The sequence below is a fragment of the Artemia franciscana genome, chromosome 2 (assembly GCF_032884065.1).
Source record: "Artemia franciscana chromosome 2, ASM3288406v1, whole genome shotgun sequence".
NCBI lineage: Eukaryota > Metazoa > Arthropoda > Branchiopoda > Anostraca > Artemiidae > Artemia > Artemia franciscana.
Window position 1 is genome coordinate 804,436 of NC_088864.1, and position 16,658 is coordinate 821,093.

At 34.5% G+C, this 16,658-nt stretch overlaps 1 protein-coding gene across 1 annotated transcript in view; it reads left to right on the forward strand.

Moving 5' to 3' along the window:
- LOC136035612 (myosin heavy chain 95F-like) overlaps positions 1-16,658 on the forward strand; it is a gene marked incomplete in the record, with an annotated part of 147,072 nt that overhangs the window by 108,043 nt on the left and 22,371 nt on the right. The window contains 2 exon segments of the mRNA XM_065717501.1: positions 1,635-1,842; positions 9,392-9,516. Coding sequence (XP_065573573.1) covers positions 1,635-1,842; positions 9,392-9,516 — 333 coding nt within the window.

A 16,658-nucleotide genomic window follows, 5' to 3' on the forward strand; every position in this document is an offset into this window, starting at 1 on the left:
TTTTTAAGTTATTTTTATGATATGAGTGAATCAAAACAATACAAGTCTAATCTCTAGGCTAATGAATTCTTGAGGTTTAAGTGCCACTACATGTGACAGGGTTGCCACTTTTAATGCTTCTTTGCTAGTATTGATGTTTTTCCCCCTCTTTCTAGTGACACTTTTTCTTAAGAAATTTAGGTGCAATTTTCCTGTATATTTAGTTTAAAAATTATTTGTATATTGTAGTCTTTAGATGTAGTTTTCAATTACAGAACTTGAAAGTTCCTTTTTCATAGGACCTAAGAGGAAAATGAATATCATCATTTTCCTTTTCATCATCCTTTTTAGCTAAATACATTTCAGTGGAATTTTACCAAATATCACTGGAATTATGTGGAATACCAGTGGAGCAAGAGCGGGAGCAATTTTATTATTTTTAAAATTAAGAGTCTTAATACAGAAAATGCCGTATACACGATTACCCGATACTATAGTACATGTTTATGAGCGACTAGTGATCCTACAAAAAAAATTCTAATGAGAATTTCTAAGGAATTAAGAAAGCCGAATTGAGCCTTTTTAGAAATGTGAGCTCCTCCGAGAAATAAGTTTTTGTATGTACATGATCTTGGGTTTAATCTTCTGTGATTTTATTTTCTCCTTAGTGAGGTTTTATATTTAGTTAAATGTGATTCATATATATATATATATATATATATATATATATATATATATATATATATATATATATATATATATATATATATATGTAATTGTACTTGTGTGTGTGTGCGTGTGTGTTTTTGCGTGTGTGTGTGCTGGCCCTTTCGGACTTAAACTCCTGCAGACATGGCTGTCTCGGAGCTTGCCCCCCTCCTGACTTAAACACACGTTCAAATAGCTGCTCATAATTGCCTTAAAATGTTCCAATTTTATATTTCCTCCCATGAGTCTCGAGGCACTACATTTGATAACATCAATTTTAAATTTGTTTTAGCCACCGTAATGATGTTTTAACTGCCAAGAAACTTTAGATTGTTGTATTTTCTTCTACAAACACCGTTCAAGGCACTAAGACAGAATAATAACTATTCGAAGTTTGGCCTAATCACATTGAATCACTTTATCACAAAGATTTCCCGATTTTGAATTTTATTCCATTGGCATTAAGTTTGAATGACAAGAATTCTAAATCACCTTGATTAAAGTGTCCTGTGGTAGCGCAGTGGGTTTGACCTTAGCTTGGTAATACGGGACCCAGAGATCGAATCATGCTGCAGGAATGCACTGCAGGGCCGACGCAGGGACCTTAGTAGTCGAGAAGTGTCGTTAATCCGATACAATACAATACCTCGATTAAAGTGATCTGTCATATCTTTATCCTTTTTTTCATCTCCCTCAAAATGCAAAATTTTTTTCTTCCATAGGCACTATTCAAGGCACCAAGATTGAATGACAACTATATGAAATTTGGCTTAATCACCTTAAATCACTTAGTACCAAAAATAATTCGCAATTTTTTATTTTCATACAAATTTTCAATGACTACTTCTTTAAATCACATTTGAATGACTACAACTTTAATTAAGGTTTTTGGGCCACTATTACCTCTTCTTAATCTCGTTGAATTCTTTTTTTATTTTCTTCCATAGGCACTATTCAAAGCACTAGGATTGAATGACAACGATTTTAAATTTGGCTTAACAAAAGTCTTCTTTCGTCCCGGAAAATTTGCAGAATTTGATCAAATCATGAAGTCAGATCCAGAAAATTTGAAAATACTCGTAGCAAAGGTCAAATTTTGGCTTATCAAATCAAGATGGAGAAAAGTCATGTGGGGCGCTTTGTCCGTTATCAAACGTAAGTGTCAAAGATTATTACCTGACTGATTTTCCGGTTTAGTTCAATTTATCTTTGAAGCATATTATCAGTAGCAAAATACGAAGAAACAATGAACAAGACAAAAACAAACAACATTAAAAGCTTTTACAAGAAAGATTATTCAAAATGTTAATTTCATTTCTTCTTTAAAAACAAAAATCAAAGCCTCTCTATTTATGATCCTTTCAGACTCTGCCTTTCCATAAACTCTGCTTTAGCCTGTTTACTACTTTTAAAACTCTAAAACTGTGTTCTATTATGAGCTTGTATATATATATATATATATATATATATATATATATATATATATATATATATATATATATATATATATATATATATATATATATATATATATATATATATATACTAGCTGTTGGGGCCACCCCAACACCTAGTTGGTGGGGCGCTTCGTGCCCCCCAAGCCCCCCCGCGCGCGTAAGTCATTACGCGCCATATTAGTTACGCGCCATTGTAGTTGTGTCCCTGTGTCCCACCTGTGAATATAGATAGATTTATATATGTGTTTCAAACTACGTAAAAATTGTGAATATACAACATTCTTGGCTTTCCCATTATCTGTGCATATACAAAGCCGTATGTACTAATAATGACGTCATATGCAAACGCTCTTTTTACAAACAAACAAACATGCATACACACAACTCGTTTTTATATAGATAGATAGATAGATAGATACAATACAAATTAACTGCGTAAAACTGGCGAATATACAACATTCTTCGCTGTCCAATTGTCGCTGCATATAAATAGATTGTCAGGTTTACCGACCCTCGAACATGCAACGTACAATTGTCCATGGGAAAAACAATCAGTATTAAGATCTATACCACATTTTTCTAATGATTGACCTTGAGCTTTGTTAATGATGATTGCAAATGCTAATCGAATTGGGAATTGCAATCTTTCAAATTGAAAAGGCAGATCCGTTGGAATCATGGGAATGCGAGGAATAAGAACAGCCTCACCCTCAAAAGGCCCTGTCAAGATTTTGGCCTCTATTAGGTTTTCCATTGTTTTTTTTACGGCAAGACGCGTGCCATTGCAAAGCTTTGGTGGGTTGATATTTCTTAAAAGTATTATTGTTACGTCTATTTTTAGTTGTAGCACGTGTGGTGGAAACCCTGAAAGACCCTCGGAATTTAAAAATTCAGATGGATAATTAACCGCTTCATTTGGTTCCAAAACTGTGTCGACTGACTTGTAAAGGACTGCCTGGTCTCGAATCTTGGTCAAAACAATATTGTTGATTTCGTGAATTTCTTAGAATATTCGGAAATACTTTTTCAATCAATTCATTTTTGGACGTCACTAAATTACAGAAATCAGCAGGTAGTTGTGATAAATTTGCCCTTTTACTTTGAAAGTAGACATAAATTGATCTGGATTTTCGATTATCTCCAAACGACGTCATTTGGAAACATGAGTTGTATTTTCTGATTTTTGACAAAAAACGCTTAGATTCTGACGTAGTTCCAGTAAGGAAAGTCTTCAATGGCTCTGGTGGTGCAGCCAATAGAGGAAGTTTAACTTTTCCTGAGGCGCAACACATTCCCATTGTTTCACCATTGAATTTCAAGGCCTTGCAATAGGGACAAATTTTAGACATTGTCCCGATTTGAACACATCTACTCAAGCTATAATCATCGACTGGGCTGTACCTGAATGCCAGGCGATAACTTTCAGGTTGCTCTGATTCCTCGGCACGCTTTCTTTTCTTACTTTCTCTATCAGCAGCAAGCCTGATTTCTTGCTGTTCTTGTGATTCCTCGGCACGCCTTCTTTTTTCACTTTCTTTTAGCAGCAAGTCTGGTTTCATGGTGCTCTGTTAGTTCCTCGGCACGCCTTCTTTTTTCACTTTCTCTTTTAGCAGCAAGTCTGCTTTCGCGTTGCTCTGGTAGTTCCTCGGCACGCTTTCTGTTCTTTCTTTCTCTATCAGCCTCAAGCCTGTTTCCTTGCTGTTCTTTTGATTCCTCGGCACGCTTTCTTTTCTGACTTTCTCTATCAGCAGCAAGTTTTTTGGCAAAGACTCTTTGAGCATCTTCCTCGGCTGTTGCCATTGTAAGTTCATCAGTCATTTTAAAGTTAAACATTAATAGATTTCTACGTGAACGCATGTCTTAAATATCTTTAATGATGTCATCGTCATAACAAAAATGACGACAACTAACTTCATGACGTCAGTCAACACACAAACATGACGTCACCTGACAGACACACACACACACATATATATATATATATACATATATATATATATATATATATATATACATATATATATATATATATATATATATATATATATATATATATATATATATATATATATATATATATATATATATATATACTAGCTGCTGGGGTGGCGCTTCGCGCCACCCCAACGACACACACACACTCGACACACAACGGTTGTCGACACACACACTCGACACACTCAACACACAACGACACACTCGACAACACACACAACGTCACTCGACACACACACACACACACACAAACAGACAACTTAAAAATAAGTTGTCTGTGTGCGAGTGTGTGTCGAGTGACGTCATGTTTGTGTGTCGACTGACGTCATGTTTGTCGACTGACGTCATTATAAGGATTGAGCTGTATGCGTCTTGAAGTTGTTTGTCGACTGACGTTCATGTTTGTCAACTGATGAAATTACGTACCGGGACACCGGGACACAAATGACGACCGGGACACAGGGAATATAAATAACGACCGGGAACCTCAAAGAGAAATTACAGACTGGGACAACCGGACGCAAATCATGACCGGGACACAGGGAATATAAATGACGACCGAGACATAGGGACACAACTACAACGGGGACGCCGGGGGCACAGGCGGGATATATAAATGACGACTGGGACACAGGGCTTGTTCGAATAGAAATTAAAGACCGGGACACAAATGACGACCGGGACACCGGGACACAGGGAATATAAATGACGACCGGAACACTCAAAGAGAAATTACAAACTGGGATACCGGGACACAAATGACGACCGGGACACAGGGACACATCATTAGAATAATGAGGTATAGATCTGAAGACGGATTGTTTTTCCCATGGACAATTATATGTAGCATGTTCAAGAGTCAGTAAACCTGACAATCTATTTATATGCACAGACAATGGGACAGCGAAGAATGTTGTATATTTGCATGTTTTACGTAGTTAAAAACACACATATATATATATATATATATATATATATATATATATATATATATATATATATATATATATATATGTATATATATATATATATATATATATATATATATATATATATATATATATATATATATATATATATATATATATATATATATATGTCTCTATTCACAGTTGGGACGCAGTGACACAACTACAATGGCGCGTAACTAATATGGCGCGTAACTACTTACGCGCGCGGGGGGGGGGGCTTGGGGGAGCGCGAAGCACCCCACCAACTAGGTGTTGGGGTGGCGCGAAGCGCCACCCCAACAGCTCGTATATCTTCTATATATATAAAAATAAGTTGTCTGTCTGTGGATGGATGGATGGATGGATCAGGTGACGTCACCTGAAAAAACTGGATCAGGTGACGTCAAAACTGAAAAAACTAAAAAAAGGCAAAAACTACAAAAAAACTAAAAACTAATAAAAAAAATAAAAAAGCTAAAAAACTAAAAAAACTATAAAGGTAAAAACCAATAAAAAACTAAAAAAAAACTGAAAAAACTAAAAAAAGGCAAAAACTACAAAAAAAAACTAAAAACTAATAAAAAAAGTAAAAAAGCTAAAAAACTAAAAAAACTAAAAAAACTAAAAAAAGGTAAAAAACTAAAAAAAATAAAAAATAAAAAAAAACTAAAAAAAAGGAAAAAACTTAAAAATAAGCTAAAATAAAGGTAAAAACCAATAAAAAACTAAAAAAAAAAAGGAAAAAACTAATAAATGACGACACTCAAAGAGAAAGCGACCAGGACAAAAGGAATGTTCGATTAGCACCGGGACACAGGGAGTATAAATGACGACCAGGACACAAGTAAAAAAAAAATTAACAAAACTAAAAAGAAGGTAAAAACTACAAAAAATCTAAAAAGAAAAAAAACTAAAAACTAATAAAAAAACTAAAAAATCTAAAAATCTAAATAAACTAAAAAAGAAAAAAAAGGAAAAAAATAAAGGAGAAAAACAAAACTAAAAAACGAATGTATATACAGACCGGTACACCGGGATACAAATGACGACCGGGACACAGGGAATATAAATGACGACCGGGACACAGGGCCACAACTACAACGGGGACACCGGGGGAAACAGGGGGATATAAATGACGACCGGGACAAAAAAACTAAAAAGAAAAAAAAACTAAAAACTAATAAAAAAACTAAAAAATCTAAAAATCTAAATAAGCTAAAAAAGAAAAAAAAAGGAAAAAAATAAAGGAGAAAAAATAAACTAAAAAACGAATGTATATACAGACCGGGACACCGGGATACAAATGACGACCGGGACCCGGGACACAGGGAATATAAATGACGACCGGGACACAGGGACACAACTACAACGGGGACACCGGGGGAAACAGGGGGATGTAAATGACGACCGGGACACCGGGACAGGGAATGGTCGATTAGCAATCACCATCAACAAAGCTCAAGGGCAATCATTAGAATCATGAGGTATAGATCTGAATACAGATTGTTTTCCCATGGACCATTATATGTTGCATGTTCAAGAGTCGGTAAACCTGACAATCTATTTATATGCAAAGACAATGGGACAGCAAAGAATGTTGTATATTCGCAAGTTTTACGTAGTTAAAACCATATATATATATCTATCTATATTCACAGGTGGGACATAGGGACACAACTACAATGGCGCGTAACTATTATGGCGCGTAACGACTTACGCGCGCGGGGGGGCTTGGGGGGGGCGCGAAGCGCCCCCACCAACTAGGTGTTGGGGTGGCGCGAAGCGCCACCCCAACAGCTAGTATATATATATATATATATATATATATATATATATATATATATATATATATATATATATATATATATATATATATATATATATATATATATATATATATATATATATATATATATTATATTTCGTTATCAATAAATTTAAAAAAGAAAAAAAGGAAGCTTAACACAAACCATATCCCCTCAAAATCTTAGAAAATAATATGAAGGAGGACGGGGCTAATAAAGCCATAAAATAATGAAGAATTTTTTTGGTAACCTCAGAAGGGGTTATTTGAAGAAGAAAAAAAAAAACTCAATGACGACAGCATGCCCTGATGCCATTATCCAAACGCCCGACACTCAACTCCTTTCCTTGATTAAATAAAAAACAAGTTTTTTCAGCTGAAAGTAATGAGTAGTATTAAAACTGAAAACGGACAGAAACTATTTTGTGTATTAGGGAGGTCGCCCTCTCCTCAAAACCTAGCTCTTTGGGATGAAGTTTGATTTTTTCTTGCAGCTATTTAAGAATGATTCCTGAATCACAAAGGCCGTTTAATTAGATTAATAATCTCTTTTAAAAACTCTATGGAAAACTTTAGCGTAAATAGTGAAGTATCGAGAAGAGGGTGACCCCTGTCATTTACCTAATAATCTCAGTTCCCTCCACGGAAAAATTACATTCCCTAACGAAAACTTTGTCCATGGGGAGATCCTCCCACGTAACCATCCCCTCCTTCCACCAGAAAATCCCCCCGAAAATGTCTGTATACTTCCCAATAACCAATACTGTACTATATGTAAACAGTGGCCAAAGTTCATAGCGTGAAACCATCCCCCGGGGACTCTGGGGGGTCAATTCATCCCTAAAGACATAGTTATTAGATTTTCTGACTGTGCTGAAAAAATGGCTCGAATTTTGGCTCAAATCTCAAAATTTTTATCGGGTGACTTTGATGAAAAAATGGGCGCGGGAGGGAGGCTAGCTGCTCTCCAATATTTTTGTTCAATTGGAAAGGGGACTAGAACTTCTGATTTCCCATCCATAGAGGCCTCTCCTAATCTTTCATGATCTTCCTACGCATCTGTGATCTTTCTACCGGCAAAAAAAATGCAGAATTCGATATTTGTGTACACAGGTGCTTGAATCCTCTGTAACAGGGTTCTCTGGCACGCTGACATTTTCATTAAGATCACTTGATATCTTAGGGATGTTTGCTCCCTTTTTCACAAAGGGGGGTAAATATTTCTCAACTCTTAACTTTTGATGGGTAACGTTAAATTTGGTGAATCTTACATATTTTGAACAAGCAACAAAATCTTATTGTTTTGATGTATCTATTGTTATCAAGACCGTGTCTCTTAAAATTTTGGTTGCTATTGAGCGGCATCGCTCCTTACTTACAGTTCATTACCAAAAACTGTTTGAAATGCACTAAACAATATTAAATAACAAATAAAAATCATAATTTGATTATTATTCTACTAATTTTAAAACCAACCAAATTAATCCTCCAAATCATTCTTAGGAAACAGTTCATTTTTCAACTACCTTTTAAGTTCAATTACATCATGACTATTTTAATTTTCATGACGAATGCCTTGACTTGGAGAGGCTGCAGATTAGAGGTTGGAGCTGGTAAGGTACTTTGAGATGGGTTGGAATCACTGCTCTGTCATCCTTTCTCCTTCCCTAACCCCGACAGGGAGATACTGCTTGCGTGGCTTCATAGTGGTATCAGGGGTGAACCTTTCTCGATTCTGTAACCATAACTGTGACTGCTAACAGCATAACCCATAAATGCAAAACTGCCTCTGTGTGTAATACCATGATGACTTCTCGCTATTTTTGCTTTTCTAATTATTTCTTTTAACCAGATCCAAAAAAAAACAATTGACATAAAAGTGCTAAGAATTATGATTGAATGATAAGAATTATAAACCTAACTGCGATCCAAGTGAGTAAAAAGGTTGTAAAAAGGTTAAAAACAAACATTTTTTTTGCTTAGGGTATTTTCCTCTATCAAGAAACTTTTCATACAACCAAGGCCTTGAATTTAATATTCAATGAGCTCTCTGAAAGCTTTTAAAAATCCCGTCTTTTATATGCTAAGGCTGGGACAAAATAAGCAATAAACATGATTTTATATGATAAATATGACATCATACGATAAACACTATGGCTTTTAATTTATGATTCAATTTATGAGCAATTTAAAAAGTTACCTCTTCTATATGCTAACGCTAGAAAAAAATAAATAATATAAGCTAGTAAACAATATATAAGAGTCACATAGCTCTTTACTAAATTTACATTAGCATAAAGTATATATGTCCTCTAAAAACAAACATCAATATTCGTTTGCTTCTTAGAAAATTTCCTGGAAATTCGTCCCTTTATTACAACTAAATAACCTAGGGACTTTGGCTTCTGTGACTTTTGTTTATATTTTTCGTTTATTTTCTCGTTAATTTTGGCACTTGTAAATTCAGTAAATTACTAACGCTGATCAATTCATTATAGTAAAACATAAGATTGCCTATCGTCGTGAATGCTTGGTGAAAATCCAAAGTAATGTCCGAGGCTATCAAGCAAGGAAAAAGCACAGGCCGAGGTTTATGAATATAAAAACACTCAGATCATTACAGGTACGAACTGCTTGTCTTTTATGTTTTGTTTGGATTTTTTTTTTAGTTTAGGATTTCTTCTAATTGAACTATTGGGCAAAATGGAAATAAAAGGAAAAGGGATCCGTCAGGTAAAAAGCTAAAGCCCCCCCCCCTTAAATCTTATTGTGTTTTATATATGTTAATCTGTGTGAATAGGTTTTTTTTATTACTAGGATTGGAGAATAATAAACATACTCCCCCCGCCAAAATAAAGGAAAAAGATACGAACTGCTTGTCTTTTATGTTTTTTTTGTTTTTTTTGTTTTTTTTTAGTTTAGGATTCCTTCTAATTGAACTCTTGGGCAAATGGAAATAAAAGGAAAAGGGATCCGCCAGGTAAAAAGCTAAAGCCCCCCCCCCCCCCAAAAAAAAAAAAATCTTATTGTGTTTTATATATGTTAATCTGTGTGAATAGGTTTTTGTTTTTGTTTTTTATTACTAAGATTGGAGAATAATAAACATACTCCCCCCGCCAAAATAAAGGAAAAAGATTTAAAAGTTTCGCGGAGTATGAAAAATAGAACTGAAACTTTCTAGTATCTTGAGACACGAGTTTCATGGTCAGAGGGGGAAGGGTGGAATAAGTTTTTAAAACAAGATTGCTTTTTGTACAGGAAGTTGAGGTGAGCTGGTATTGTGGCACATATATACGATGACCCAGTAGAAATCTTTCCAAAATAACCAATGCTTCAAGTACATGAAAATAGCATGACAATACAATAGCGCACCAAAAGTGAAAAATTCAAAATTGTCCACTGATTAACTCTATTTGAACGTCGAATAAATAAAGGAATAAATTAAGTCGAATAAATAAAGGAAGGAGGCCTAGTTGCCCTCCAATTTATCAGTTACTTAAAAAGGCAACTAGAACTTTTAATTTTTAACAACGTTTTTATTAGTAGAAATATACGCAACTTGAGAATTAACTTACGTAACAAACTTCTATATTCTTATATTTTTATTATGTATATCAGGGGGTTTGTCCCCTCGTTAATACCTTGCTCTTTATGCTAAAGCTTAAGTTTGGTCCCAATTCTTTAAGAATGACCCCTGAATCAGAAAGGCCCTAGGATAAATACTTGAAATTACTAAAAATACTTTAGCATAAAGAACGAGGTATTTAGGAGGAGAAGAACCCCTCATATGCGTAATAATCTTTGTTCTTTTTAAGTTTTAATGTTACTCCTTACTTTCAATTGAAAAAACTTGTTCATGTTTATTTTTTCATTGTTTTTTTTTTATAGTAATGCTATAAAATCCTGCCCCCTTTTCATTGAATTTCTCTTCCCCCATGACATATTTATCCAAGGAAAGATCCTCCCACATAGCCCCCTCCCCTCAACCCTCCCCTAAACAAAAAAAATCCCCCTGAAAACGTCTATACACTTCCCAATAACCATTACTGTATGCAAACACTGGTCAAAGTTCGTAACTTGCCGCCCCTCCCCCGGGGACTGTGGGGGAATAAGTCATCCCCAAAGACACAGTTATTATGGTTTTCGACTATGATGAACAAAATAGCTATCTCAACATTTCGATCTGTTGACTTTGGGGAAAAATGAGCGTGGGAGGGGGCCTAGGTGCCCTCCAATTTTTTTGGTCACTTAAAAAGGGCACTCGAACTTTTCATTTTCGTTAGAATAAGCCCTCTCGTGACATTCTAGGGCCACTTGGTCGATACGATGACCAGTGGAAAAAAAAAACAAATAATATCGCACCCGTGATCTGTCTTCTGGCAAAAAATATGAAATTCGATATTTTTGTAGATAGGAGCTTGAAATTTTTGCAATAGGGTTTTCTGATACGTTGAATTTGATGGTGTGATTTTTGTTAAGATTCTATGACGTTTAAAGGGGATTTCCCCCTATTTTCCAAAATAAGGCAAATTTTCTCAGGCTCGTAACTATCGATGACAAAGACTAAATTTGATGAAACTTATATATTTAAAATAAGCATGAAAATCCAATCCTTTTGATGTATCTTTTAGTATCAAAATTGCGTTTTTTAGAGTTTCGTTCACTGTTGAGCCGGGTCGCTCCTTACTACAGTTTGTTACCACGAACTGTTTGATTTTAACGCCCAGGCTAGTAGAAATAGGAATAGATGGTATTGGAGAATTTGGAGAAGGAAAAGAAAACAGTAATCGTAAATTTGGAGAAGGAAAAGAAAACAGTAATGGTTACAGGCTGTTGCAATTTTTTAGGTATATGAATATAGTTATAATCAATACGGTATGTGACCATATAATTGCTCGTAACTAACATGCTATTCATATGGTGGTAAGACAGCTAGCCTTGTTCATTAGGTCACTCTAAACCAAATACTGGCAGGATCAATGTATGATACTGGGGTATATAGGAGCGCTAAACATCCTATATAGGATGTTAAAAGTGAAGACCATCATCTAGTACTGTCTAGGTTTGAATTAAAGCTGGAATTTAGGAAGGATAACTACCTGTCGGGAGGCTATGACGTTAGTACACTCCAGGATGACAACTTGAAAAAAACTTTCTAGGAACAGTTGCATACTAGACCAGAGAATTCACAATTTTACAATATAAAAGACGGATGAAATGGTTTTAGGAAAATAGTTTGTGAAAAGAAATTTAAAAACACAGCTAGGAATATTGCTGAAAATGCTTTATGTTTAATCAAACAGTTCGGGATAACAAATATAAGTAAGGAGCGACCCGGCTCAAAAATAACCGATTCTCTAAAAAATGGAATTTTGATACCAATGGAAAGAATCGGACTTTATGCTTATTTTAAATATAGAAATTTCATCAAGTTTAGTCTCACTAGTCAAAAGTTACGAGCCTTTGAAAATTTTCCTTATTTTCGAAAAAAGGGGGAAACACCCCCTAAAAGTCATAGAATCTGTAGAAGTTTTAAGAATTTTGTATTGTATGCCAGGAGAAAGATCACAGATGCGTGTTTATTTGCTTTTTTTCCTCATGGGTGAACGTATCGACCCAGTAGTCCTAGAATGTCACGGGGGGCTCAATCAAACGTAAATTAAAAGTTCTAGTTCCCTTTTTAAGGGGTCAAAAAATGAATGGCAAATAAGCACCCTCCCGCGCTCATTCTTTCCCAAAGTTACTGGATCAAAATTTTGATTGAGCCATTCTGTTCAAGGTAGTCGGGGGATAACTTAATCCCCAGAGTCCCAGAGGGAAAGTCTACAAGTTATGAAGTTTGCCCATTGTTTACATATATTATTGGTGATTGGGAAGTATAGGCGGGATTTTTTCTGGTGGGAGGTCAGGGGAGAGGGTTACGTGGGAGGATCTTTCCTTGGAGGACTTTTTCATCGGGGAAAAAAATTTCCTACGAGAGAGATCGTAACGAGAAGATCGATTAAGTGGACATCTTCACTTACCTAGGTAGTACTATTAGTAAAGGCGGTGGATGTAGTGAAGATCTTTAAAGTAGAATAGCCCAGTGTATTTTTCCCAAACGTTGAAAATGTTTGGAAGAATAGGAAGTTAAGTCTGCGAACTAGAATTAGATTATTGGAAGCTAAAGTGATGACAATGGTTAAGTACGATTCTGAAGCCTGGGTGCTCCAAAAATCGGAAGAAGATTATGTGGATGTTTTTTAGAGAAACTATTTACGGATCATTTTGGATACCCAACTGAATAACCGTATTTCAAGCAGTAGGCTACACCGAAAGTATGGTTCAATCCCATTTTCTAACGCTGTAACGAGAGAAAATGTTGAGGTGGCTAGGGCATGTTCTGTGGAAGAAGAATGACAGATTGCAAAAAGTTGTCTTTGTCAGCCAACCGTCTAGGGCTAAACGAAAAGCAGGTCATCCCCGATTGGGGTCGAGGATGTCGTAGGAAGAGATTGAAGGTAAATGGGAACTTCCTGTGAAGGTGCAAAAAGGGTGGGTTTGAGTAGAGGGGGGTGGAAGAGCAGTGTACGTAGCTGTGTCGGCATCAGGTGGCTTGGTGCTGCTTTGGGGTGTTAATAGTAGTAGTAGTAGTTCTGCAGCCTAGTAAAGAATGAACAATGGCCCATGTTATACAAAAAGAAAAAAACATGTTTAAAAATAATTGGCTAATGAAAAAGTTGTTGATTTAAGACTGACAACTATTACCTCAGTCAGTCTTAACAGTAAAATGTTATTTTTAAAACCAGCTTATGAAAATTTTGGAAACTAGCCTGAAACCCCTCAAAAAATGACATAGGGTCTAAATGAAAGGTACACCATTTTGGATTACTATTGCCGAACACTCTATACGGGATAATTGTAGCCCCTTGGCTTGAATAAAGAGGAATATTACCTTCGCGTGGGTAGCAATGATCTGTTCCCTTTTTTCTTTTTTCTTCCCTGCTAGTGTGGTACTGGAATATCATAGAGAGCTGTTTAAGAGTTCATTTGAAAGGAAATTGCCGTGACAAAAATGTAAAAACAACTGAAGAGATATCTGCTTCCTTTTCCTTTTTTTTTTAATCTTTATAATTCAATCTCTTGTTTCTCTCTTTTCTTTCTCTTTTTCTCTTTCCATTTCAATTTCGCCAATTACCTTTCAAGGTATTTAATGACCCAATCTTTTTTTTTAAGAATTCTGCAGTTTGCAGCATACATCATGCTTGTGTTGCTGCGCAAAGAATAAAAGAACAGAAAAGTCAACCTAATTATTTGCAACACATTAAATTTGCCTGAGCAGTTATTACGTCATCCTAAATTGCAGCACAAATGTCACAGATTAGTTTTGAATTAATAATCTATCTATATATATAAAAATAAGTTGTCTGTGGATCTGTGGATCTGTGGATCAGGTGACGATCCACAAAAAAGGTAAAAAACTAAAAACTAAAAAAAAAACTGAAAAAACTAAAAAAAGGCAAAAACTACAAAAAAAACTAAAAACTAATAAAAAAAATAAAAAACTAAAAAACTAAAAAAACTAAAAAAACTAAAAAACTAAAAAAACTAAAAACTAAAAAAAAAACTTAAAAAAAGGAAAAAACTGAAAAATAGAAGAGAAAAAGAAAACTAATAAAATTAAGAATAAAATAAAAAAAAATAAAAAAGATAAAAACTAAAAAAAAAAAGTAAAAAGAAAAAACGAAAAAAACTAAAAAAGCTAAAAAAAGGTAAAAACCAATAAAAAACTAAAAAGAAAAAAAGGAAAAAGAAAACTAAAAAAACTAAAAACTAAAAAAAAACTTAAAAAAAAGGAAAAAACTGAAAAATAGAAGAGAAAAAGGAAACTAATAAAATTAAGAATAAAAATAAAAAAAAATAAAAAAGATAAAAACTAAAAAAAAAGTAAAAAGAAAAAACGAAAAAAACTAAAAAAGCTAAAAAAAAGGTAAAAACCAATAAAAAACTAAAAAGAAAAAAAGGAAAAAAACTAAAAAAAATTTTCATCTAAAAAACTAAAAAAAACTAAAAAAGGTAAAAACTAAAAGAACTAAAAAAGAAAAAAAACTAAAAAAAGGAAAAAAACTGAAAAATAAAGGAGAAACAATCTAAATAAATGACGACACTCAAAGAGAAAGCGACCGAGACAAAAGGAATGTTCGATTAGCAATCAACAAAGCACCGGGACACAGGGAGTATAAATGACGACGACCGGGACACAGGGACATAGCTACAAAGGGGACGCCGGGGTGCACAGGGGGATATATAAATGAATAAAATTAAGAATAAAATAAAAAAAAAAATAAAAAAGATAAAAACTAAAAAAAAAGTAAAAAGAAAAAACGAAAAAAACTAAAAAAGCTAAAAAAAAGGTAAAAACCAATAAAAAACTAAAAAGAAAAAAAGGAAAAAAAAACTAAAAAAACTAAAAACTAAAAAAAAAACTTAAAAAAAGGAAAAAACTGAAAAATAGAAGAGAAAAAGAAAACTAATAAAATTAAGAATAAAAATAAAAAAAATAAAAAAGATAAAAACTAAAAAAAAAAGTAAAAAGAAAAAACGAAAAAAACTAAAAAAGCTAAAAAAAAAGGTAAAAACCAATAAAAAACTAAAAAGAAAAAAAGGAAAAAAACTAAAAAAAATTTTCATCTAAAAAACTAAAAAAAACTAAAAAAGGTAAAAACTAAAAGAACTAAAAAAGAAAAAAAGCTAAATAGCATAACTACATAACTACAAAGGGGACGCCGGGGTGCACAGGGGGATATATAAATGACGATGGCGACTCAGGGAATGGTCGATTCACAGGTGGGACATAGGGACACAACTACAATGGCGCGTAACTAATATGGCGAGTAACGACTTACGCGCGCGGGGGGGCTTGGGGGGGGGCGAAGCGCCCCCACCAACTAGGTGTTGGGGTGGCGCGAAGCGCCACCCCAACAGCTAGTATATTTATAAAAATAAGTTGTTCGTGTGTTGACTGACGTCATGAATGTTTGTCGACTGACGTCATTATAAGGATTGAGCATTATGCCGTCATGAAGTTGTTTGTCGACTCACGTCGTGTTTGTCGACTGACAAAATTACAGACCGGTACACCGGGACAAAAATGACGACCTGGACACTGGGAATATAAATGACGACCAGTACACTCAGAGAGAAATTACAGACTGGGACACAAATGACGACCGGGACACCGGGACACAGGGAATATAAATGACGACCGGGACACAGGGACACAACTACAACGGGGATGCCGGGGGGCAAAGGGGGGATATATAAATGACAACGGGGACACAGGTTTACGTAGTTAAAAACACACACACACACACACACACACATATATATATATATATATATATATATATATATATATATATATATATATATATATATATATATATATATATATATATATATATATATATATATATATATATATATATATATATATTCCCAGGTGGGACACAGGGACACAACTACAATGGCGCATAGCTAATATGGCGCGTAACGACTTATGCGCGCGGGGGGGGGGCTTGGGGGCGCGAAGTTCCCCCACCAGCTAGGTGTTGAGGTGGCGCGAAGTGCCACCCCAACAGCTAGTATATTGATAATAATTAATTATTAGTAATTGATTAACAATAAATAATTCATAATAAATAGTTGATAACTTGAAATGTTTGGTTTTACAGATTTTTTTTGCTAGTTCTTTTGTTACATAAATAACAAATAAATACCTCTTTT